The 24237-nt window shown below is 39.4% G+C and overlaps 1 protein-coding gene across 2 annotated transcripts in view; it reads left to right on the forward strand.

The window, feature by feature from the left end:
* CPNE8 (copine VIII) overlaps window positions 1-24237 on the forward strand; it is a 274643-nt gene that overhangs the window by 19516 nt on the left and 230890 nt on the right. Inside the window, exon 1 of one of the 2 annotated variants that reach the window (XM_010841509.1) lies at window positions 6355-6587. The exons of the other annotated variant lie outside the window; for it this stretch is intronic. Within the exon in view, the coding sequence (XP_010839811.1) occupies window positions 6523-6587 (65 nt within the window). The 5' untranslated portion in view covers window positions 6355-6522. Of the gene's footprint in view, window positions 1-6354; window positions 6588-24237 lie in introns of those variants that run through there. 2 annotated transcript variants of the gene reach the window in all.

Consider the following 24237-nt stretch of genomic DNA (forward strand, 5'->3'; position numbering starts at 1 on the left):
ACCTTTCTTTCTTTTTTTTTTTTTAATTTTATATTTCCCTGGTGGTGGACTCTCTCTGTTTCACTGAAATCTGCTATAATTGCAGCTATCAGAGCTACTGACCATTGGTGCCAGGACTGATAATAAGCTGCCACACCAAACACCAGGAGCAAGACTGTAAGATGCAATCCTTCATGTGTGTGTGCTTAGACGCTCAGTCATGTCCGACTCTTTGCAACCCCATGGACCATAGCCCACCAGGCTCCTCTTACCATAGGGATTTTCTAAGCAAGAATACTGGAGTGAGTTTCCATGCCCTTCTCCAGGGAATCTTCCCAACCTAGGGATTGAACCCAGGTCTCTTGCATTGCAGGCAGATTCTTTATCATCTGAGCCACCAAGGAAGCCCAAGAATATTGGAATGGGTAGCCTATTCCTTCTCCAGGGGATCTCCCTGACCCAGGAATCGAACCAGGGTTTCCTGCATTGCTGGTGGATTCTTTACCAGCTGAGCTACCAAAGAAGCCTGAAATCCTTCATACCTGCTGTAGATAGCTATTTATCTGGCCCCTAAAGTTTTCTGCATATATAGTATGTCTCATTGGAGAAGGCAATGGCACCCCACTCCAGAACTCTTGCTGGAAAATCCCATGGACGGAGGAGCCTGATAGGCTGCAGTACATGGGGTTGCTAAGAGTAGGGCATGACTGAGCAACTTCACTTTCAGTTTTCACTTTCATGCATTGGAGAAGGAAATGGCAACCCACTCCAGTATTCTTGCCTGGAGAATCCCAGGGACAGAGAAGCCTAGTGGGCTGCTGTCTATGGGGTCGCACAGAATCGGACACGACTGAAGCGACTTAGCAGCAGCAGCAGCAGTATGTCTCATTCCCAATTCTCTAATGAAGTCATAATTCTTCTATTAGAGTTTTACCTGAGTCCTAATTCAAGTAACCAATTCAGCTACCCATCCTCAGTTTGTCTCATTCCAGCAGCATATGACCTTTACCTCAGGACTGGCTATTCTTTCACTGAGGCTATTTGGACATCTCTAGGTCATTTAGTATGAAATTGTCTCCATCCTTGTCCCATAGGCAGTTGCCATGCAGCTACTTCTTGCCTCATCTCTTTTTGAACTTAGTGTCAACTTAGCTACTTCTGCAGAGGAGTATTTCCTCATAGTTATCTTTTGGCTAGTTATTATCTGTTGTTGATTCACAAATTACCTTAGTCTTTGTTTAAATGAGGGAGTGAACCCTTAGGTCATTTTTTTCTTCAATAATTTTATCTTCCTACTCAGAGGAATCATTATACCTTGGATCCACTATTTGGGATTCTGGTCTTCCTGTGTTCACTTTCTTGGTGAATACAGGTGCTGTATATGTGCTTAGTTGCTCAGTGGTGTCTAACTCTTGGCGACCCCATGGACTGTAGCCTGCCAGGCTCCTCTGTCTGTGGGATTCTCCAGGCAAGAATACTGGAGTGGGTAACCATTCCCTTCTCCAGGGGATCTTCCCGACCCAGGGGTTGAACCTGGGTCTTCTGCATTTCAGAAGGATTCTTTGTCATCTGAGCCACCAGGAAAGCCCAAATACAGGTGCTACCCTTGCATTTTTAGTATGGCTTCCAGGTGTTCTTGTTGTTATACCTTTTTGGCTAGTAGATCCCATCTAGAGGAAAAAGCCACTTGTAGATCTTATTCTCATGCCAGAGCTTCTTTAGATTTTTCTAGTTCCTACCTGAGCTGGAGCTCATTTTCTCTATCAGTTGCAGGACCCAAAGCAGAGGGCATAACCTACCTACTTTCACACCTTAGTTTCTTTTTCCCTATTGTTTTGGTTAGAATGTCTAGTAACTCTTTTGGTGTTTTCAGGGTGTCCTCAAACTCATGTGACTATCTGGAGCATTCCAAACTTGGCAAGATATCCCTACATGGAGGAAGTTAGCCATCCTTGGATTTCCACCACGGACAATGGGCTTTCCCTCGAAACAGTTTCTTTACCTATGCCTGTTTCATTTTTGGTCTCTGGCTGGCTTGCCAATTGTTGGGAGGCTGAGATATTGAATAATATCTCCCCAAATGAGAAGGAACTTTGAGACCAAAAAACAAAGCAGGCAACTCCGTAAAGCTCAGTGGATGGAAGGGAAGGGAGTAGGCCTGGGGGCTTAAGATGGAGCTGACAATGGAGCCAGTGTGGTTCAACCACATACTGTCATTTATAGTATCATATTTATACTCTCTCCCTCTGTCTGTGTTATTATGTGTATGTTCACACACATTGTATAGTGGGATTATACTATAATTCTATACAATATATCTTTTGCACTTCTCTATTAATTTTATGTCATGAAGATGTTATTAGTTCTTTTGCAAATACAACCCTCTATACCTGTGTTGTATTCTGTTATTTGGGTGTACTGTATCAGGGCTATGGTTTTTCCTGTGGTCATGTATGGATGTGAGAGTTGGACTGTGAAGAAGGCTGAGCACTGAAGAATTGATGCTTTTGAACTGTGGTGCTTCTGAACTGTTGGAGAAGACTTTTGAGAGTCCCTTGGACTGCAAGGAGATCCAACCAGTCCATTCTGAAGATCAGCCCTGGGATTTCTCTGGAAGGAATGATGCTAAAGCTGAAACTCCAGTACTTTGGCCACCTCATGCGAAGAGTTGATTCATTGGAAAAGACTCTGATGCTGGGAGGGATTGGGGGCAAGAGGAGAAGGGGACGGCAGAGGATGAGATGGCTGGATGGCATCACTGACTCGATGGACGTGAGTCTAAGTGAACTCCGGGAGTTGGTGATGGACATGGAGGCCTGGCGTGCTGCAGTTCATGGGGTTGCAGAGTCGGACACGACTGAGCGACTGAACTGAGAACTGAACTGAGTATTTATTTAACTTATCTCTTATTTTCCAAAAGTTACTGTTCAAAATATGCTTCAGATGAGCATTCTTAGTTATAAACACATGAGTACATTCTTTTTTTCTAGGGAATAATTTTCTAGAGCTGAAGTTATTGATAAGCTATCTCCTCAGGGGGATTTTAATAGCTTTTTTTTGTTATTTCTCCCTATTCCTCTTTTAATAAACAGAGCCAAGTATAAACTTCTTGCTGTACCTTTCTAAATGCTTTCATTCCCATGAGTAAATTGCACTTAATGATTAATGAGAATTTGGGGCAGCAGAGCGAAACAGCAAGAAAATTGATTTAGGGGTCAGAAGGTGTCTTTAAGTCTCATTTTTATCAGTTTTTGTAATGTTATTTTGGATAACATTTCAACTTCTGGAATCTTATTTCCTAATCAGTAAAATTGAAATGCTTAAAAACCAAATTAGTAGGATTATTGGGGAAGTAAATGAAGTAAAGTCTATAAAATGCCTAGCATTTTATAGCCACTGAAAGGAACTCAATAACTGTTAGTCTTATCTCAGTTTCTTATCAATATATTGCCATGTGGCATACAGGCAATAGGGCTTCCCTAGTGGCTCAGACAGTAAAGAATCTGCTTGCAATGTGGGAGACCTGGGTTTAATCCCTGGGTCAGGAAGATCCCCTGGAGAAGGGAATGGCAACCCACTCCAGTATTCTCCAGTATTCTTGCTGGGAGAATTTCATTGACAGAGGAACCTGGCACAACTGAGTGACTTTCACTGTGTATTTTTCATTTCAGTTATTGTGTTCTTTATCTCTGTTTGGTTCTCTTTTGTATTTTCTAATTCTTTGTTTGAGCATTCTTTGGCATTGCCTTTCTTTGGGATTGGAATGAACACTGACCTTTGCCAGTCCTGTGGCCACTGCTGAGTTTTCCAGATTTGCTGGCATATTGAGTGAAGCACTTTCACAGCATCATCTTTCAGGATTTGACATAGCTCAACTGGAATTCCATCACCTCCACTAGCTTTGTTTGTAGTGATACTTTCTAAGGCCCACTTGACTTCACATTCCAGGATGTCTGGCTCTAGGTGAGTGATCACACCATCATGATTATCTGGGTTATAAAGCTCTTTTTTGTACAGTTCTGTGTATTCTTGCCACCTCTTCTTAATATCTTCTGCTTCTGTTAGGTCCATACCATTTCTGTCCTGTATCGAGCCCATCTTTGCATGAAATGTTCCCTTGGTATCTCTGCTGCTGCTGCTGCTGCTAAGTCGCTTCAGTCGTGTCCGACTCTGTGCAACCCCATAGACGGCAGCCCACCAGCTCCCCTGTCTCTGGGATTCTTCAGGCAAGAACACTGGAGTGGGTTGCCATTTCCTTCTCCAGTGCATGAAAGTGAAAGTGAAGTCGCTCAGTCATGTCTGACTCTGTGCAACCCCATAGACGGCAGCCCACCAGGCTCCTCCGTCCATGGGATTTTCCAGGCAACAGTACTGGAGTGGGGTGTCATTGCCTTCTCCGTTGGTATCTCTAATTTTCTTGAAGAGATCTCTAGTCTTTCCCATTCTGTTGTTTTCCTCTATTTCTTTGCATTGATCACTGAGGAAGGCTTTCTTATCTCTCCTTGCTATTCTTTGAAACTCTGCATTCAGATACTTATATCTTTCCTTTTCTCCTTTGCTTTTCACTTCTCTTCTTTTCACAGCTATTTGTAAGGCTTCCTCAGACAGCCATTTTGCTTTTTTGCATTTCTTTTCCATGGGGATGGTCTTGATCCCTGTCTCCTGTACAATGTCACGAACCTCCATGCATAGTGATTCATGGGGTTGCAAAGAATCGGACACAACTGAGCGACTGAACTGAACTGAATTCTTTGTTGAAAATCTCCAACTTCTTGCTCTATGCGTCTACTCTTAAGTTTTTTAAACATTTTTATGATCATTACTCTGAACTCTTTCTCAGGTAGATTGACTTATTTCCACTTCATTTAGTTATTATTTTGAAATTTTATGTTGTTTTTTCGTCTGGACTTTATCCCTCTGCTGCCCATTTTGTCTAAGTTGTTATTTTTATTTTTGTATCTGTGGTGTCTTAGTTATGTTTCTTGACCTTGAAGAAGTGGCCCTCTCTAGGAGACATCCAATGTATCCCAGTGATCTACTCTCTTATTGCCCAAGTTATATCTTCTAGGGAGAATGCTGCATAGATTCTTCTGTTATGGCAGGCTATGAGGGAAATTAGATGGAGGTAGTCTTGTTCAGACTTCAGAGACAAAGAAAGTAGAGCAGGCCTCTGACCTTGCTTCTGACCTGCCTGGATACTGCCCTGACTAAGTGCCTGCTGTGAGTACAAGCAACATGGCACCACAGAGAAGATAAGGGAAGGATCTTGAGATTGTTGAGACCCTGGAGCCGGTCTGGCCAACCATTCTAGAGGCTTAACAACACTCCAAGATTTACAAAGCAAAGCAAACAGCATTAACATGAAACCAGAGCTGCAATTTGCTCACAAGTTAATGAAGATATCATTTTGAGGCCTGGGATTATAAATGAGAATCCTCAAACTGCAATTTTGAGGTCTCACCTGTGGAGTGGATGTGCTGCCCAGCACCTTTCCCAGGTAGAATTCTGGATTGCTGTGACACAGAGATTTCCCAGTGCTGTTTGAGTTCTACATGTTGGTCAAAATACAACTTGGTGATGTTGTCTGCTGTTCTATTTCTCTTTCCTTTTAATGATTGTTTATTGAAAGTAAGTTAGATAATTCTCTATTAAATATTAGAATTGTTTATTTGTGTGTAACAAGTGGTTTATTTTCTTAACAGATCCTTTGAACCTGAGATGAAAGTTAATAGAACTTTGGAGAGAACACAGGCTATGTGGGTAGTCTGATAGGCTTGGTTGGTCCCTAGTCTGATTGGTTGCCAGATCCTGCCTTGTGCAGGTGCTGCTGGATGCTGTGGTCACAGAGTGACTGGGTTGCAGAACCCTAGGAGGTCCTAGGGCTACTGCTGGCTCACTGATGGGCGGAGTCATGGTCCCACAAACTGGGGCCCACCACTGGCAGGTGAAGTCAAATTATGGGGTTAGTGCTAGCAGGCAAGGCCACTTCCTGGAGTCTGATTTCAGGGCCCAGGAATCCCAGAGCTCATTTCAGTTCATTGGTTGGGGAGGGTCAGTTCTTAACATAGCTGGGTATGTGGTCTTGGGTGTACTAAAGGTCATATTGGTCTGCTATTGGGCAGGGTCAGGGACCGGCTGGTTCTAGGGTAGGGTCTGGCTTGTGTTATGGGATCATAGGTTTCTTGATTCTTACATCTGCCCCTTGGTGAGTGAGGCTGGTCTAGAGGCTTGTGCAGGTTTTCTTGAAAGAGGGACAGTGCCTGCACATCAGTGGGTGGAGCTGGGCCTTGGCCCTCATGTAGGCAGGGTGGTATCTAGGGGCATGTCTGTAGACAGCTGTGGGCTCAGGAAGCCTTTAGATATCCTGTTTGCTGATGGGTGGGTGGGGCTATGTTCCTACCCAATTAGTTGTTTCCCCTGAGGTGTCTCTGCACTGGAGCCTATAAGCTCTTGGATGAGGCCAGGTCATCTTGCTAATGATCTAATAGGTCCGCCTCCAGAAGTATTCATCTGGTTGAATGTTCCCTAATATATGTGTCACCCATGTCTGTCTTCCATTTAGCCACGGCTGCCCACTGCCTCTCCAGGAGACTCCTCAAGACCAGCAGGTAGGTCTGGTCCAGTGTCTTATCAAGATACTGCTTATACTCTTATATGGGTCCCAGTGCAAGTGAGATTTTGTGTTTGCCCTTTAAAAGTGAGATCTCTGTTCTCCCATTCCCATGGGACTAGTGAAATTAAAAACCCTACTGACCTTCACAGACAAGTGCAGTGGGGGCTCATTTTCCTAGTGCTGGAGCCCCACACCAGGTGCTCAGAACTCTCACTCCTTTGGGAGACCCCCTGCGATGTAATTATTCTCCAGTTTGTGGATTGTGCACCCATGAGGGATGGCATTTGATTATATCACAAGTCTGCCCCTCATACCTATCTCACTGTAGTTCCTTCTTTATGTCTTTAGCTCTAGAAAATCTTTTCTGCTAGGCTCCAGTCTTTTTTTCTTCCTTTTTAAATCAATGTCCATTTTACAGATAGTTGTGATTTTGGTGTGCTCGTGAGAGATGAGCTCAGGGTCTTTCTACTTCACTCTCTTGGTCACTCTCCCCTTTGATTTTAGTTTGACTTTTCATTTTAAAAGTATGTCTATAGTATCTTTATTTTAGGATTTAAGGGTAGAGGTGCTTCCTATCAGAATTTAGGTGTTGGTGACTGAAGAGAAACCACAAAGCTGGGAGAAATCATTATAGTAGATGATTATCAATACTATCACAAAGGGATGTATGGAATTCTTTTGTATTTTTTCCATCATCACTTGGTGAGACTATGGGGAGAACAATTCAAATGAGTGACAAACTTTGATAATTTGAGTTTTATTTCCCAAGTATTGATTCTTACCTTTTTTCACTGCTGAGTTACCTAATGAAGGAGAAATTAAGTAAGGAGAGGACTATTTAACTAGAAACCAAAAGGCAGGGTGAGATGAAAGCTAAAAGAGAAAGGTGATGGAGTGGGCAAATGAAAAGTGTAGGAATATTAATTGAATTATTCTTCAGAATTCAATGTAAATAAAATAATTACTTAGATTTTGAAAATGTCACTATAGTATTGTGACTGAGTTGTGACATGAGTTTATAAAGTCAGTATTTTCTATGTTGCTAATTAGCTGCTCTCTTTCTTTGAGTCTATATGTGTGTGTGTGTGTGTGTGTGTATATATATATGTATAATGTATATACACATACACAATATATATATTTATAATATGTATATAATAAGTACAGACTTTATTTTCTTGAGCTCAGAAATAACTTTGGATGGTGATTGCAGCCATGAAATTAAAAGATGCTTGCTCCTTGGAAGAAAAGCTGTAAGAAGCCTAGACAGTGTATTGAAAAGCAGAGACATCACTTTGCCAACAGAGGTCCATCTAGTCAAATCTATGATTTTTCCAGTAGTCATGTATGGATGTGAGAGTTGGACCCTAAAGAAGTGCTGAACAATTGATGCATTTGAACTATGGCTCTGGAGAAGACTCTTTAGAGTCCTTTGGACTGCAAAAAGATCAAATCAGTCAATCCTAAAGGAAACCAACCCTGAATATTTATTGGAAGGACTGATGCTAAAGCCCCAATACTTTGTCCACCTGATGCATAGCCGACTCCTTGGAAAAGACCCTGATGCTGGGAAAGATTTAGGGCAGGAAGAGAAGGAGGCAACAGAGAATGAGATGGTTGGATGGCATCATTGACTCAATGGACATGAGTCTGAGCAAACTCTGGGAGATAGTGAAGGACAGGGAAGCCTGGTGTGCTCCAGTCCATGGGGTCACAAAGAATCAGACACGATTGAAAGATTGAACAACAACAACAAATATAATAAATAACAAGTGATGCATTAGTTTTGTTAAGGTGGTAGTGGTGGTTGAGTTGCTCAGTCATATCCAACTCTTGTGACCCCATGGACTGTAGCCCACCAGACTCCTCTGTCCATGGGATTTACCAGGCAAGAATACTGCAGTGGGTTGCCATTTTCTTCTCCAGTTTTATTAAGAATGATCTTAAATGTTATTAGAGAATGTAATGAACCAGATATGTTTATATTGTCATAAATGGTTAAAAACAACACATTTCTATAGTGATTTTAGAATCATTTTGAGAAATTTGTTCCTCAATGTGTATTACTCTGTGAGCATTCTTACAAACCTTTAAAAAAAAATCTAAATGAACTCCCATAAAGGGAGTATCATATTATTTATGGTTTTCTGGGTAATTGAAAGCTCAGTTGTTCCTCTTTAATGTCTTCTGTCAGTTTTAATGTTTCTCTGCTATAAAGCAAAGAATATAAAAGCTAGAGAGAGAGCTAGTAGAGTGAGAGCTACTGAGACTAATACTTCAGAATTGTATCAGAAATAATACTTTTATTTGCTAAGCACTTCTAAATGATCTAAAGCTATTTTGAACATAGCTTATTTTCTGACTTTCCTTGATATCTCAACTTTCAAATTAATCATGAAAGCAGAAATATTAAGAAAATTGATTGCAATTGATTTTTATGCTGGTGGTTTCATCTAGTGGGGTTTGGTAGGCATTGGGAGACAATATATCATCAATATTAGGTTATTAGTGAAAGCTTTTCTTAATGGTAAGTTCAGTTAGTAAATTGAAAAATATATTTGGGGACTTCTCTGGCTTACCAGTGTTTAGGACTCTGCCCTTCTAATGCAGTGGGCATTTGGATTAACCCCTGGTCGAGGAGCTATGATCCAATAGACCTCACAGCATGGCCAAAAATTAACTAAATAAAGTACAAAGTCATACAACATATTTTTAAAAATAAAAATATATTTGTAGTGAAGTTTGAACTATACTTTTAGCTAAAAGATTGATTTTCAACTTGATATTTGCATCATGGGGTTCTCAAAGCAAGAATGCTGAAGTGGTTTATCATTCCCTTCTAATTGGGAAAGGAGTATGTCAAGGCTGTATATTGTCACCCTGCTTATTTAGCTTGTATACAGAATACATCATGCAAAATGCCAGGCTGGATGAAGCACAAGCTGTAATCAAGATTGTTGGGATAAACATCAATAACCTCAGATAAGCAGATGACACCACCCTTATGGCAGAAAGAAAAGAGGAACTAAAGAGCCTCTTGATGAAGGTGAAAGAGGAGAGTGAAAAAGCTGGTGTAAAACTCAACATTAAAAAAAAAAAAAAACAAGATCATGGCATCTGATCCCTTTTACTTCATGGCAAATAGATGGGGAAACAATAGAAACAGTGAGAGACTTTATTTTCCTGGGCTCAAAAAATCACTGTGGATGGTGACTGCAGCCATGAAATTAAGATGCTTGCTCCTTGGAAGAAAAGCTATGACCAACCTAGACAGCTTATTAAAAAGCAGAGACATTACTTTGCCAACAAATGTCTGCATAGTCAAAGCTGTGGTTTTTCCAGTAGTCATGTATGGATGTGAGAGTTGGACCATAAATAAGGCTGAGTGCTGAACACTTGATGCTTTTGAATTGTGGTGTTGCAGAAGATTCTTGAGAATCCCTTGGACTGCAAGGAAATCAAACCAGTCAATCCCAAAGGAAATCAGTCAAGAATATTCATTAGGACTGATCCTGAAGCTCCAATACTTTGACCACCTCGTGTGAAGAGCCGACTCATTATAAAGACCCTGATGCTGGGAAAGATTGAAGGAAGGAGGAGAAGGGGACGACAGAGGACAGGATAGTTTGATGGCATCACTGACTGAATGGATATGAGTTTGAGCAAGCTCCAGGAGATGGTGAAGGACGAGGAAGCCTGGCATGCTGCAGTCCATGGGGTTGCAAATAGTTGGACATGACTAAGCAACTGAACAACTGAACAGCAACCACAAAATTTGCCTCATAATTTAAATTAAATGGTTTCAGTTTCTTTGTTTCACTTAAGTCATTTTGCCATTTTAATGTCCTTTATATGACATTGTTTCCTCACAGAATATGTCAGCAAGTACAGTGGAAATCTCTGAGTTTTCATTATGTTTCTGACACTGGTTTTATGACCTTTGACAATCTCACCACTTCTTGGGCATTTGTTCCCATGGAAGCTTGAAATCTTTTTCTAATTGATTTGATATGTCACCTGGAACTTAATAATTATTAATAATAACATCACATGCTTAATAATAATAGCATCTATAATTTTAGATATGGGAAATTGTGTGTTTTAGTCACTCAGTCCTGTCTGATTCTTTGCGATCCCATGGACTGTAGCTCACTGGGCTACTCTGTCCATGGAATTCTCCAGGCCAGAATACTGGAGTGGGTAGCCTTTCACTCCTCCAGGGGATCTTCCCTATCTAGGAATTGAACCCAGGTCTCCTGCATTGCAAGTGTATTCTTTACAGTGTGAGCCACCTGGGGGTATCAGCCAGAAGAGAACCTTGAAACAGAGTGTAAACATGCTCTGTTTTAAGAAAATGTGATCGTCAATGTACATTTGAAAACTTAGGCTTTAATTCTAGTGTCTGAGTCTTTAGAGGAATATTTTGGTAGATTTAGAATAATGTTAACTACTTTCTACTTCAGAGCCCTCATTTTACTTAATATTCTCCCTCAGGGATGCCAAGTTCTGTTGTTGCTGTTCTAGTTTTTCCTCTCAATAGGGATCTACAGCTAGCTTGCTTCATCATGAAAATGAATGTTTGATATTAATAGATATCTGTACCTTTTTGCAATTTACTTTTGTAATATGTTACCATTTTCTCTCTCCCCTCACCATTTATATCTCTGTGGCAAATCTAGGGCTTATGGTGGAGAAGGCTGAAGTTGCACCTAGAAGGGCTTTTGAGGGAGTATCTGGGCTTTGTGGGAAAAAATGCAATAGTTGACTTTTGAAGTAAAGTAAATGTGGCTTGTAAACTATTGCTTTTTATTCTTAACTTTTGATTTACTGACTGATCAGTCACTGAAACTTGTCTATTCAGCAGTTTGGAGTATCTATTGCTTCCCTCCGTTTCTATTTCTGCAGTCACCATTCTTGTTCAAGAAGTTGTCACCTTATCCCAGACTACTAGAATGTTTTCTGAATTATTCTCTGTGACAACAGAATTCTTGTCTTTGATCTGTTTTTCACATGTTGTGTAGTTAGCTTCTCAAGCAAATATTGAATTGTATGATTTTTCTTTACAGAAACTTTCCAGTGTTTCCCCTTTACTTACAGAATGGGACCCAAGCACCTTAACATGCTGTTCAAAGTCTTTCCTCATCCTGACCACATATCCCCTTCCAGTCATGTCTCAGACATGAGATCTAGCAAAAGTGGAGTATTTGCTAAATGCCAAATCTCGTGTGTGTACGCTCACTTCCCACTATTGTTGGTACTTTCCTTTGGGGTGAGACTTTACCTTCTTCCTGGCAATTTCTGTACCTATCCTTGCTTATCAAGGTTAACTCATGATGTTTTACTGGATTTCTGAAACTGGAAATAATTTTCCTTCTTTGAGTTCTCACACTACATTTCCTGTAAGTTCAGTTCAGTCACTCAGTTGTCTGAATATTTGAGACCTCATGGACTGCAGCATGCAGTTCCCTGTCCATTACCAACTCCCAGAGCGTACGCAAACTCATGTCCATCACGTCAGTGATGCCATCAAACCATCTCATCCTCTGTCGTCATCTTCTCCTCCTCCTTTCAGTCTTTCACAGCATCAGGGTCTTTTCCAATGAGTCTGCTCTTCACATCAGGTAACCAAAGTATTGGAGTTTCAGCTTCAATATCAGTCCTTCCAATGAATATTCAGGACTGATTTCCTTTAGGATTCACTGGTGGGATCTCCTTGCAGTTCAAGGGACTCTCAAGAGTCTTCTCCAACACCGCAGTTCGAAAGCATCAATTTTTTGCCACTCAGCTTTCTTTACAGTCCAACTCTCACATTCATACATGACTACTGGCAAAACCATAGCTTTGACTAGACGGACCTTTGTTGGCAAAGTAATGTCTCTGCTTTTTAATAAGCTGTCTAAGTTGGTCATAGCTTTTCTTCCTAGAAGCAAGCACCTTTTTATTTCATGGCTGCAGTCACCATCTTCAGTGATTTGTGAGCCCAAGAAAATAAAGTCTCTCACTGTTTCCATTATTTCCCCATCTGTTTGCCATGAAGTGATGGGACAAGATGCCATGATCTTAGTGTTCTTATGTTGAGTTTTAAATCAACTTTTTCACTCTCTTCTTTCACTTTCATCAAGAGGCTCTTTAGTTCTTCACTTTCTGCTGTAAGGGTCGTGTCATCTGCATTTCTGAGGTTATTGATATTTCTCCCAGCAATCTTGATACCAGCTTGTGTTTCTTCCAGCCCAGCATTTCTCATGATGTACTCTGCATAGAAGTTAAATAAGCAGGGTGACAATATACAGCCTTGACATACTCCTTTTCCTATTTGGAACCAGTCTGTTGTTCCATGTCCAGTTCTAACTGTTGCTTCCTGACCTGCATACAGATTTCTCAAGAGGCAGGTCTGGTGGTCTGGTATTCTCATCTGTTGAAGAATTTTCCACAGTTTGTGGTGATTCACACAAAGGGACTCAGGCATACATATATGTGTATTCTTTCTCCCCCAAGTCCCCTTCCCATCCAGGCTGGCACATAAATTTGAGCAGAGTTCCATGTCCTATACTATAGGTCTTTGTTGTTTATCTGTTTTGTATATAGTAGTGTGTATTGACCTTTCCGAAGTCCCTAACTATCCCTTTCCCACAGGCAACCATAAGTTTGTTTTCTAAGTCTGGGAGTCACTTTCCCTTTTGTAAGTAAGTTCATTTGTATCATTTTCTTTGGGATTCCTCATATAAAGGATGTCATATGATATTTTGCCTCTGTCTGATCTACTTCACTCAGTTTGACACTCTCTAGGTCCATCCATGTTGCTGCAAATACATTATTTCATTTATTTTAATGGCTGAGTACTGTTCCATTGTAATTATATACCACATCTTCTGTCGATGTACATCTAGGTTGCTTCCATGTTTTGGCTCTTGTAAACAGTACTGAAATGAACACTGGGGTGCATGTATATTTTGGGCCTTGTTTTTCTATAGATATATGCCCACAAGTGGGATTGCAGGGTCATATGATACCAATATATTTAGTTTTTTAAGGAATTTCCATACTTTTCTCTATAGTGGCTGTACCGGTTTACATTCCCACCAACAGTGCAAGAGAGTTCCCATCCATCCACATCCTCTATAGCATTTGTTATTTGTAGATTTTTTGATGATAGGCATTTTCACCAATGTGAGGTGATATCCCATTGTAGTTTTGATTTACATTTCTGTAATAACTAGTGATGTTAAACATCTTTTCATGTGCCTGTTGGCCATCTGTGTGTCCTCTGGAGAAATGTCTATTCTGGTGTTCTGCCCATTTTTTGAGTGGGTTGTTTGTTTTGATGCTATCATCATAAGCTGTTTGTAAATTTTGGAGACCAATCCCTTATCAGTCACATCTTTTGCAAATATTTTCTCCCAATCTGTGGGTTTTCATTTCCTTTTATTGTTTCCTTTGCTGTGCAAAAGTTTTTGAGTTTAAGTAGATCCTTTTTTTTTTTTTTTTAATTTTTGCTTTCATTTCCATTTATGGAGATGGATCAAAAAAGATACTGTTGTGATTTATGTCAGAGATTGTTCTGCCTCTGTTTTCCTCTAGGAATTTTGTAGTGTTCAGTCTCACATTTAGGTCTTTGGTCCATTTTGAGCTTATTTTTGTGTATGGAGTTAAGGAATGATTTGATTTCATTTTTTAACATGTGTACTCTATGTGCACTATATTTTTACCCTTGCACTATATGTTAAAGAGACTATTTTTCCAACATTGTCTTGCCTCCTTTGTCATAGATTAATTGACCATAGATGCATGGGCTTATTTCTGGGTTTTCTATCCTGTTCCATTGATGTATATTTCTGTTTTTGTGCCAAGACCATACTGTTGCGATGACTGTGGTTCTATAGTATAGTCTGAAGTCAGGGAGCCTGATTAGAACTGCTTTTGCTGCATCCCATAAATGTTGGACTGTTGTGCTTTCATTTTTGTTTGTCTCTAGGTAATTTTTTAATTTCTTTTTCGATTTCTTCAGTGATCCAGTGGTTGTTTAGTATCATATTGTGTAGCTGCCACATGTTTGTGTTTCTTAGAGGTTTTTTTTGTAATTTATTTCTAATCTCATAGAATTGCGATCAGAAAACATGCTTGATATGATTTTGATTTTTTTAATTTACCAAAGCTTGCCCTGTGGCCCAGCTTGTGGTCAGTCTTGGAGAATGCTCCATGATCGCTTGAGAAGACTGTGTATTCTGCTGGTTTTGGATGAAATGCTCTATAAATATCAGTTAAGTCCAACTCATCTAAAGTGTCATTTAAGGCCTGTGTTTCCTTATTGATTTTCTTTCTGAATTATCTGTCCATTGATGAAAGTGGTAAAGTCTCCCACTATTATTGTGTTATTGTCAATTTTGTCCTTTATGTTTATTAGTATTTACCTTACATACTGAGGTGCTCCTTTATTGGGTGAATTTGGATTTATAATTGTTATATCTTCTTCTTGGATTGAACCCTTGATCATTATGTAATGACCTTCTTTGTCTTTTATAACAGTCTTTGTTTTAAAGTATATTTTGTATGATATGAGTATTGTTCCTCCAGCTTTCTTATGATTTCCATTTGAATGAAGTACCTTCTACCATTCCCTTACTTTTAGTCTGTAAGTGTCCACAGGCCTAAGGTGGGTCTATTGTAGACAATATATGTATGGGTCTTGTTTTTGTATCCACCCTTCCAGTCTATGACTTTTGGTTGGTACATTTAATCCATTTACATTTAAGATAATTATTGATATGTATGAACCTATAGCAACTCTGTTCATTGTTTTGGATTTGTTTTTGTAGATTTTTTCCTTCTCTCGTGTTTCCTGCCTATAGAAATTCCTTTAGCATTTGCTGAAAAGCTGGTTTAGTGGCATTGAATTCTTTCAACTCTTGCAAGTCCTGAAAGTGCTTAATTTCTCCATGAAATCTGAACAAGAGTCTTATTAGGTAGAGAATTCTTCATTGTAGGTTCTTCCCTTTCATCACTTGGAATATATCGTGCCATCTGCTTCTGGCATGTTGTTTCTGTTGAGAAATTGTCTGATAACCTTATGGTGTTTCCCTTGTATGTTGTCTTTTTGTCCCTTGTTGGTTTTAATATTTTATGTTTGTTTTTAGTTTTTTTCAGTTTGATTACTGTGTGTCTGGGTTTGTCCCTCCTTGCCTTTATCCTGCTTTGAACTCTGCCTTCCTAGATTTAGTTGACTATTTCCTTTCCTATATTGGGCAAATGTTCAGCTATTATCTCTTCAAATATTTTCTTGGGTCCTTTCTCTCTTCTCCCTCTGGAACCTCTATATTGTGAATGTGCATTTAATGTCATCCCAGAGGTCTCTTAGGCCGTCTTCATTTCTTTTCACTTTTTTTTTTCTATATTCAGTTTTGCAGCATATGCTTCCACCATTCTGTTCCAGGTGACTTATCCATTTTTTTGCCTCAGTTATTCTGCTTTGATTCCTTCTAGTGTATTGTTCGTTTCTGTTTGTTCTTTAGTTTTACTAGATCTTTGGTAAACATTTCTGTAAATATTTCTGACATCTTCTCCATCCTGGATCATCTTCGTTATCATTATTCTGACTGCTTTTTCTGAAAGGTTACCTATCTCCACTTCATTTAATTGTTTTTCTGGGTATTTATCTTGTTCCTTCATCTGGAACATAATCTTATTTCTTTTCATTTCTGTAAGGTTTCTGTGATTGTGTTATTACTGCTGGAGGCTGCTTGGATTGTAATTCTTGTTTCTTCTGCCATCTCTGGATGAGGATAAGTGGTCTGTGTGGGCTTCCTGATGGGAGGTACTTGCTGTGGGGAAACTTGTGGGCAGGGCTATGCTCAGTAAAACTTTAATTCAATTGTCTGCTGATGGGTAGGGCTGTGTTTCTTCCCTGTTAGTTGTTTGCCCTGAGGCAACCCAGGGCTTAGGCCTGATAGGTACCTCCCAGGACTGTTGCTGCTAGTGCCCCTGTCTCCATGGTGGATCACTGCTGATCCATGCTTTTGCAGGAGACCTTCAAACACTCATAGGTAGGTCTGGTTCAGTCTCTTGTAGGGTCACTGTTCCTTTCCCCTTGGTCCTGGTACACATAAGATTTTGTTTGTGCCCTTCTAGACTGAAGTCTCTTTTTTCCCCAGTACTGAGGAAGTAATATAATCAAATCCCACTGGCCTTCAAAGTCAGATTCCTTGGGGATTCCCAGTCCAATGGCTGGATCTGTAGGCTGCGGAGCCCGATGTAGGGCCTAGAACCTTCATAACAGTGCAAGAACTTCTTTGGTATTGTTCTCCAGTTTGTTGGTCACCCATTTGACAGGTATAGGATTTGATTTTATCGTTTGTGTCCTTCCTACCATTTTGTTGTGTCTTCTCCTTTTTCCTTAATTTGGAATATCTTGTGTGTGTGTGGGGGGGGAGGGGTGTTCCACTGTGCGGGGAGAAATATCAGTAACCTCAAATATGCAGATGACACCACCCTTACGGCAGAAAGTGAAGAACTAAAGAGCCTCTTGATGAAAGTGAAAGAGGAGAGTGAAAAAGTTGGCTAAAAGCTCAACATTCAGAAAACTAAGATCATGGCATCCAGTCCTATCACTTCATGGCAAATAGATGGGGAAACAGTGGCTGACTTTATTTTGGGGGGCTCTAAAATCACTGCAGATGGTGATTGCAGCCATGAAATTAAAAGACGGTTACTCTTTGAAAGAAAAGTTATGACCAATCTAGACAGCATATTAAAAAGCAGAGACATTACTTTGTCAACAAAGGTCCATCTAGTCAAGGCTGTGGTTTTTCCAGTGGTCATGTATTGATATGAGAGTTGGACTATAAAGAAAGCTGAGCACAGAAGAATTGATGCTTTTGAACTGTGGTGTTGGAGAAGACTCTTGAGAGTCCCTTGGACTGCAAGGAGATCCAACCAGTCCATCCTAAAGGAGATCAGTCCTGGGTGTTCATTGGAAGGACTGATATTGAAGCTCCAATACTTTGGCCACTCTATGCGAAAAACTGACTCATTTGAGAAGACCCTGATTCTGGGAAAGATTGAGGGCAGGAGGAGAAGGGGACGACAGAGGATGAGATGGTTGGATGGCTTCACCGATTCAATGGACATGGGTTTGGGTGAACTCCCGGAGTTGGTTATGGCCAGGGAGGCCTTGCGTGCTGCAGTCCATGGGGTTGCAAAGAGTCGGACACAACTGAGTGACTGAACTGAACTGACTGTCTTCCTGTCCATGGTTGTTCAACAGCTAGTTGCGATTTTGGTGCTCTGGCAGGAAAAGATGCCTAACTGATTTTTATCTTGATCATCTCTCCACTGATGTCAGTACGGTGTTGAAGTCTCCTACTTTTATTGTATTGTTGTTGATTTCTCCCTTTATGTCTGTCAGTATTGGCTTTATATATTTAGACGCTCCTCTATTGGGCATACATATGTCAGTAAGTGTCATTTTCTCTTCTTCTAGCAGTCTTTTTATCATTATACAATGCTCTTCTTTTTCTTTACAGTATTAATTTCAAAGTCTGCTTCGTTTGATACAAGTATTGTTTAGTACAAGTATCCCTGCTTTCTTGTTATTATTTATTGTAGGTAGCATGTTGAAGTTTTTTTTTTTTAGTCTAATAAGACATTCTATATTTTTTGATTGGTGCATTTAGTTCATTGGTATTTAAAGTATTGATAGTTTGTATTTATTACTATTTTTATTCCTTGTTTTGCAGATTTTTTTAGTTCTTTGTTTTAGTTCTTTAGTTCTTTGTTTTGTTTTTAGTTCTTTCTTCTTTGCTTTTTTTTTTTTTTTTCCCCATTGTAGTTTCATAATTTTCTGTGGTAGTATGATTGAGTTCCTTTTTTTCTGGTTTTCTTGAATATTGAGGTTTTCGATTTGTGGTTACCATGGAGTTCATGTATCTTGACCTATAATGATATGTACTTCTTTAAATTGATTATCACTGATGTTCAACACATTCTTAAAGTTCTACATTTGTTACTCCACTTCACATTTTGTGTTTGATGTTATGTTTTCATTTTCATGCTTATCCTTTTACTGTTTATTATAGCTATTGTTGTTTTTACAATCTTTTTTTTTTTTTTAATCTGTGTACTGGCTTATTTTGCTCTTCCCCCATGGCTCTATGATAAAGAATCTGCCTCTAATGCAGGAGACTCGGGATTGAACACTGTCTTGGGCGGATCCCCTGAGAAGGAAATATCAACCCACTCCAGTATTCTTGCTTGGGAAATTCCATGGACAGAGTAGGCTTGCTACAGTACGTGGGGTCACAAAGAATTGGACATGACTTAGCAACTAAACAACAACAATTCAAACTGGCTTATTTAAGTGTTCTTCAATTCTTACCATATACTTGGCCTTCCTGTTGTGGATTCCTATTGGGATTCTAGACTCTTCAAGATTTCTTTTAGGGTAGGTTTGAAATTGCTGAATTCTTTTAGTTATTGCTTGCCTGAGAATTCTTTTCCTTTGCTTGTATTCTAAATGATAAAATTTTGTGGTAGAGTATCCTAGGTTGAAGGCTCTTCTTTTTCAGGACTTTGACTATATTCTGTGACTCCCATTTGGCCTGAAAAGTTTCTATAGATAAGTTAGCTGATAGTCTTATCCTTTTATATAGAGAATGCCCTATATGAGTGGTTTTCTCATGCTTCCTTTAGAATTCTCTACTTTTAGCTTTTGCAATTTTAATTATATGTCTTGGTGTGGGTTTTTGTTGTTGTTGTTGTTCTGGTTTGGGAGCCTCTGTGCTTCCTGGATTTGGATATCTGTTTCCTTCTTTAAGTATGAGAAGTTTTCAGCCATAGTTAATTCATATACATTTTATTCCTTTGTCTCTCTTTCTGGAATCTCTGTTATATGTAGTTTGGTATGTTTTGTATTATTCCATAGATCTTGTATGTTGTTTTGTTTTTACTTTTCTATTTGCTGTTCTGTTTGGGTGATTTCCATTATTCTGTCTTCCAAATCACTTTTGAAAACTTTTGTGTCATGTATTTATAGTTGGCTATTCATTGCTTCCTATCTTAGAAATTGAGGTATCTATTTTTATGTCACTTTTATAATTTTTAATTCCTTGTTAAAATTGCCATTCTTTATATCAATAAACTTTCTCAATTCATTTAGCATTTTTATTACTGACATTTTGAACTCATTGTCTGGTAGACTGATTATCTCTGTTCAATATTTTTTCAGGGGTTTTCTTTTGCTGTTTCAGTTGAGAATAGTTTCTCTGCCTTTTTATTTTATTTAATGTTCTCTGTGAATTCAGAAGAAACAGTTATCTTTTGTGGTCTTAAAATGTGTTTTTATGTAGCAGCATCCCTGATAGGCTGTGTGTGTGCAGTGTCTTTCATATGATGGGTGGTTTTGATATGGACGCCTGTCATGTCTTTCCTTAGGATGTGCTGGCCACTGTCTGTCACTGCCCTATCAGAGGGGGGTGTTCTCTGTAGCTGTTTGACTAAAAGCCTTGAGGGTGAAGGTGATCAGGTATTATTAATCTTTAGTGTCTGTCCTGTACCAACAGAAAGGATTGCTGAGGCAAGTCCCATGCACTCACCAAGGTCTAATGTGCTACTTATCTAGGCATCTGCAGGTCTTCATCCTTGATCTAATACAAGTCTATGGCATGGAATGGATTGGTCTAGAGCATTTGCTGGACTGGATTTGGATTTTAAAAGTCCAAAAGGACTGATGCTGAAGCTGAAACTCCCATACTTTGGTCACCTGATGCAAAGAACTGTCTCATTGGAAAAGACCCTGATGCTGTGAAAGAATGAAGGCAGGAGGAGAAATTTTTTAAATTCATGAAAAATTTTAAATTCATAGCTGCAGTCACCATTTGCAGTGATTTTGGAGCCTAAAAAAAGAAAATCTCTCACTGTTTCTGTTGTTTCCCCATCTGTTTGTCATGAAGTGATGGGACTAGATGCCATAATACTCGTTTTTTGAATGTTGAGCTTTAAGCCAGCTTTTTCACTCTCCTCTTTCACTTTCAGCAAGAGGCTCTTTAGTTCTCTTCACTTTCTGCCATAAGCATAGTGTCATCTGCATATCTGCAGTTATTGATATTTCTCCCAGCAGTCTTGATTCCAGCTTGTGCTTCATCCAGCCAGGCATTTCACATGATGCATTTTGCATATAAGTTAAATAAGCAGGGTGACAATATACAGCCTTGATGTACTCCTTTCCCAATTTGGACCCAGTCCATTGTTCCATGTCCTGTTCTAACTATTGCTTCTTGACCTTCATACAGAATTCTCAGTAGGCAGATAAGGCTGTCTGGTATTCCTATCACTTGAAGAAGTTTCCACAGTTTCTTGTGATCTACACAGTCAAAGGCTTTGGCGTACTGAATAAAGCAGAAGTAGATGTTTTTCTCATAATCTCTTGCTTTTTGTATGATCTAATGGATGTTGGCAATTTGATCTCTGGTTCCTCTGCCTTTTCTAAATCCAGAGTGAACATCTGGAACTTCACAGTTGCGTACTATTGAAGCCTGGCTTTGAGAATTTTGAGCATTACTTTGCTAAGCATGTGAGATGACTGCAAATGTACAGTAGTTTGAACATTCTTTGGCATTGCCTTTCTTTGGGATTGGAATGAAAACTGCCATTCTACAGTCCTGTGACCACTGCATGGTTTTCCAAATTTACTGGCATATTGAGTGCAACACTTTCAAAACATCATCTTTTAAGATTTGAAATACCTCAACTGGAATTCCATCACCTCCACTAGCTTTGTTCGTAGTGATGCTTCCTAAGGCCCACTTAACTTCGCATTCCAGGATGTCTGGCTCTAGGAGGGTGACCACACCATCGTAGTTATCTGGGTTGTGAATATCTTTTTTGTATAGTTCCTCTGTGTATTCTTGCCACCTCTTCTTAATATCTTCTGCTTCCGTTAGGTCCATACCATTTCTGTCCTTTATTGTGCCCATCTTTGCATGAAATGTTCCCTTGGTATCTCTAATTTTCTTGAAGGGATCTCTCGTCTTTCCCATTCTGTTGTTTTCCTCTATTTCTTTGCACTGATGGCTGAGAAAGGCTTTCTTATCTCTCCTTGCTAGTCTTTGGAACTCTGCATTCCAAATGGATTTATCTTTCCTTTTCTCACTTGCTTTTAGCTTCTCTTCTTTTCTCAGCTAATTCTAAGGCCTCCTCAGACAACCATTTTGCCTTTTTGCATTTGTTTTTCTTGGGGGTGGTGTCGATCACTGCCTCCTGTTCAATGTCAGGAACCTCCGTCCATAGTTCTTCAGGCACTCTGTCTATCAGATCTAATCCCTTGAATCTATTTGTCACTTCCACTGTGACAAATTAGTGCTTTGTGTTTTTTTAGGTCTTGGACATACAGTATTTGCTTGACAAATGCTTGCAAAATTGCATTGAAGTTTAAATGGAATCGCTATTTTCCTATTAGAGAAAAAGAAGCCTCAGATGTCGCTTTTAGGGGCTAATTGGCTGTTCAGTCTTGGTATGCCACTTAAGAATAAAAACTCTAACGGTCAAGAAAACTGTAATATTCATCTTGGCCACTCCACACAGTTCTGTGCTAATATCTATATGAGAAGCTATCTTAAAATTGGCAGGTGGCTTGTTGAGCCTAAAATCAGAGTAAGCAAGGTTGTCCAATGAGGTAACTGGCTATTGTCATCAAGGGAAGGTCGCTATATGCATTGGTCTGTTTTAAGAGACTAGTATCAGTGATGATTGAATAATAAAGGGAAAAGTCAGGGAAGCTTTTCTCCTGGATGCTGCTGGGAAGATGTTACTAAACTCTTGCTTATCTTTTCCTATTTCAGGCTTCATGCAAAATATGCTCTTGCATTAACCTAGTATTTCTTCATACAGGTTAGAGTTTAATTCATTGGGCTTCAGCTTTAGTTGTGCTGTTTCAATCATACTCTTAAGTCCAGGCATTTTAATTGCAATTTGAGATGAGTGGTTACTGGAACAACTCATGCGATTCACAGATCAAAGTTTTGATTAGGTTATTTCTTCAGGTAAGTTTTCTAACTCACACACTCTATTTTTCCATAATTTCTTTTCAGGAGTTTGTTCTTTTCCTTGGTTTATCTACATCAAGATTTATAGAATAGAAGGGGCTGTTCAAGATTTTAACTTAATGTTCAGTTCAACTTCACATTATAAAATTGTAGGCATAATATTAAAGGCATCCTAACTCAAGCAAATGACAACACCATGGAGGGAAGTGTATTTAGCCTTCCTATATAAGAGCTGATGAGGAGTGGTGTGTGCGTGTGTGTTATTTTTTCTTAAGAACTGTTTTATGTAGAAAAAATAATATTTTTCTGCAAGTAAATACAGTTATGTTTGGCTTCCTATCCTAGTTCTTTTTGTTCATTGCATAGGTGGCATCTCTCTTCTCATTAGTCTATAAACAATATTGTATGTATACTCTTTTGACATAACCAACAGGTATAAGATGAAACCTTTCCTTTCACATTTCCAACACTTGTAGGAAAACAGGTGTTTCTCTCAGACTTCTCCAGACAATGTAGCATTTTGTAAAGTTGAGAGAAACTGGGTTCCAAAAGTTGACTTCTTTGGAATATTTCGTACAAGGCTGTGTGCTCTTATTCATTTACTCAATTTCTTTGAGCCTCAACTTAGTTTCTATTTCTTTTTTTCTTTTTAATAAAATAGCCATTGGAATAATACTTCTTGTTTAACTTAATGTGGGTGTTTTGCGTCTATATTAGGGAGAAAAAAATTGTTGCATTTCTGTCATCAATCCAAACTTTGTGATTCATTTTGATAATCACTGGTCTTTTGCAGTGTGTATAGCATTTAAGAATATTTGTCTTTTCCAAACTTTAAAAATCATACAGTTCAATTAGTTCAGTCACTCAGTCATGTCCGACTCTTTGTGACCCCATGGACTGCAACCCGCCAACCTCTCTGTCCATCACAAATACCAGAGTTTACCCAAACTCATGTCTATTGAGTCGGTGATGCCATCCAACCATCTCATCCTCTGTCATCCCTTTCTCCTCCCGCCCTCAATCTTTCCCAGCATCAGGGTCTTTTCCAATGAGTCAGCTCTTTGCATCCGGCGGAAATGTATTGGAGTTTCAGCTTCAACATCAGTCCTTCCAATGAACACCCAGGACTGATCTTTACAATGGACTGATTGGAGCTGCTTGTAGTCCAAGGGACTCTCAAGAGTCTTCTCCAGCACCACAGTTCAAAAGCATCATTCTTTGGTGCTCAGCTTTTTTTATAATCCAACTCTCACATCCATACACAACTACGGGAAAAACCATAGCTTTGACTACATGGACCTTTGTTGGCAGTGAAGTCTCTGCTTTTTAATATGCTGTCTAGCTTGGTCATAGCTTTTCTTCCAGGAGCAAGCATCTTTTTATTTCATGGCTGCAGTCACCATCTCCAGTGATATTGGAGCCCAAAAAATAAAGTCAGCCACTATTTCCACTGTTTCCCCATCTATTTGCCATGAACTGATGGGACTGGATGCCATGATCTTAGTTTTCTGAATGTTGAGCTTTTAGCCAACTTTTTCACCCTCCTCTTTCACTTTCATCAAGAGGCTCTTTAGTTCTTCACTTTCTGCCATAAGGGTGGTGTCATCTGCATAT

This window comes from Bison bison, unplaced genomic scaffold, assembly GCF_000754665.1.
Source record: "Bison bison bison isolate TAMUID 2011002044 unplaced genomic scaffold, Bison_UMD1.0 scf7180017864163, whole genome shotgun sequence".
Classification (NCBI taxonomy): Eukaryota; Metazoa; Chordata; class Mammalia; order Artiodactyla; family Bovidae; genus Bison; species Bison bison.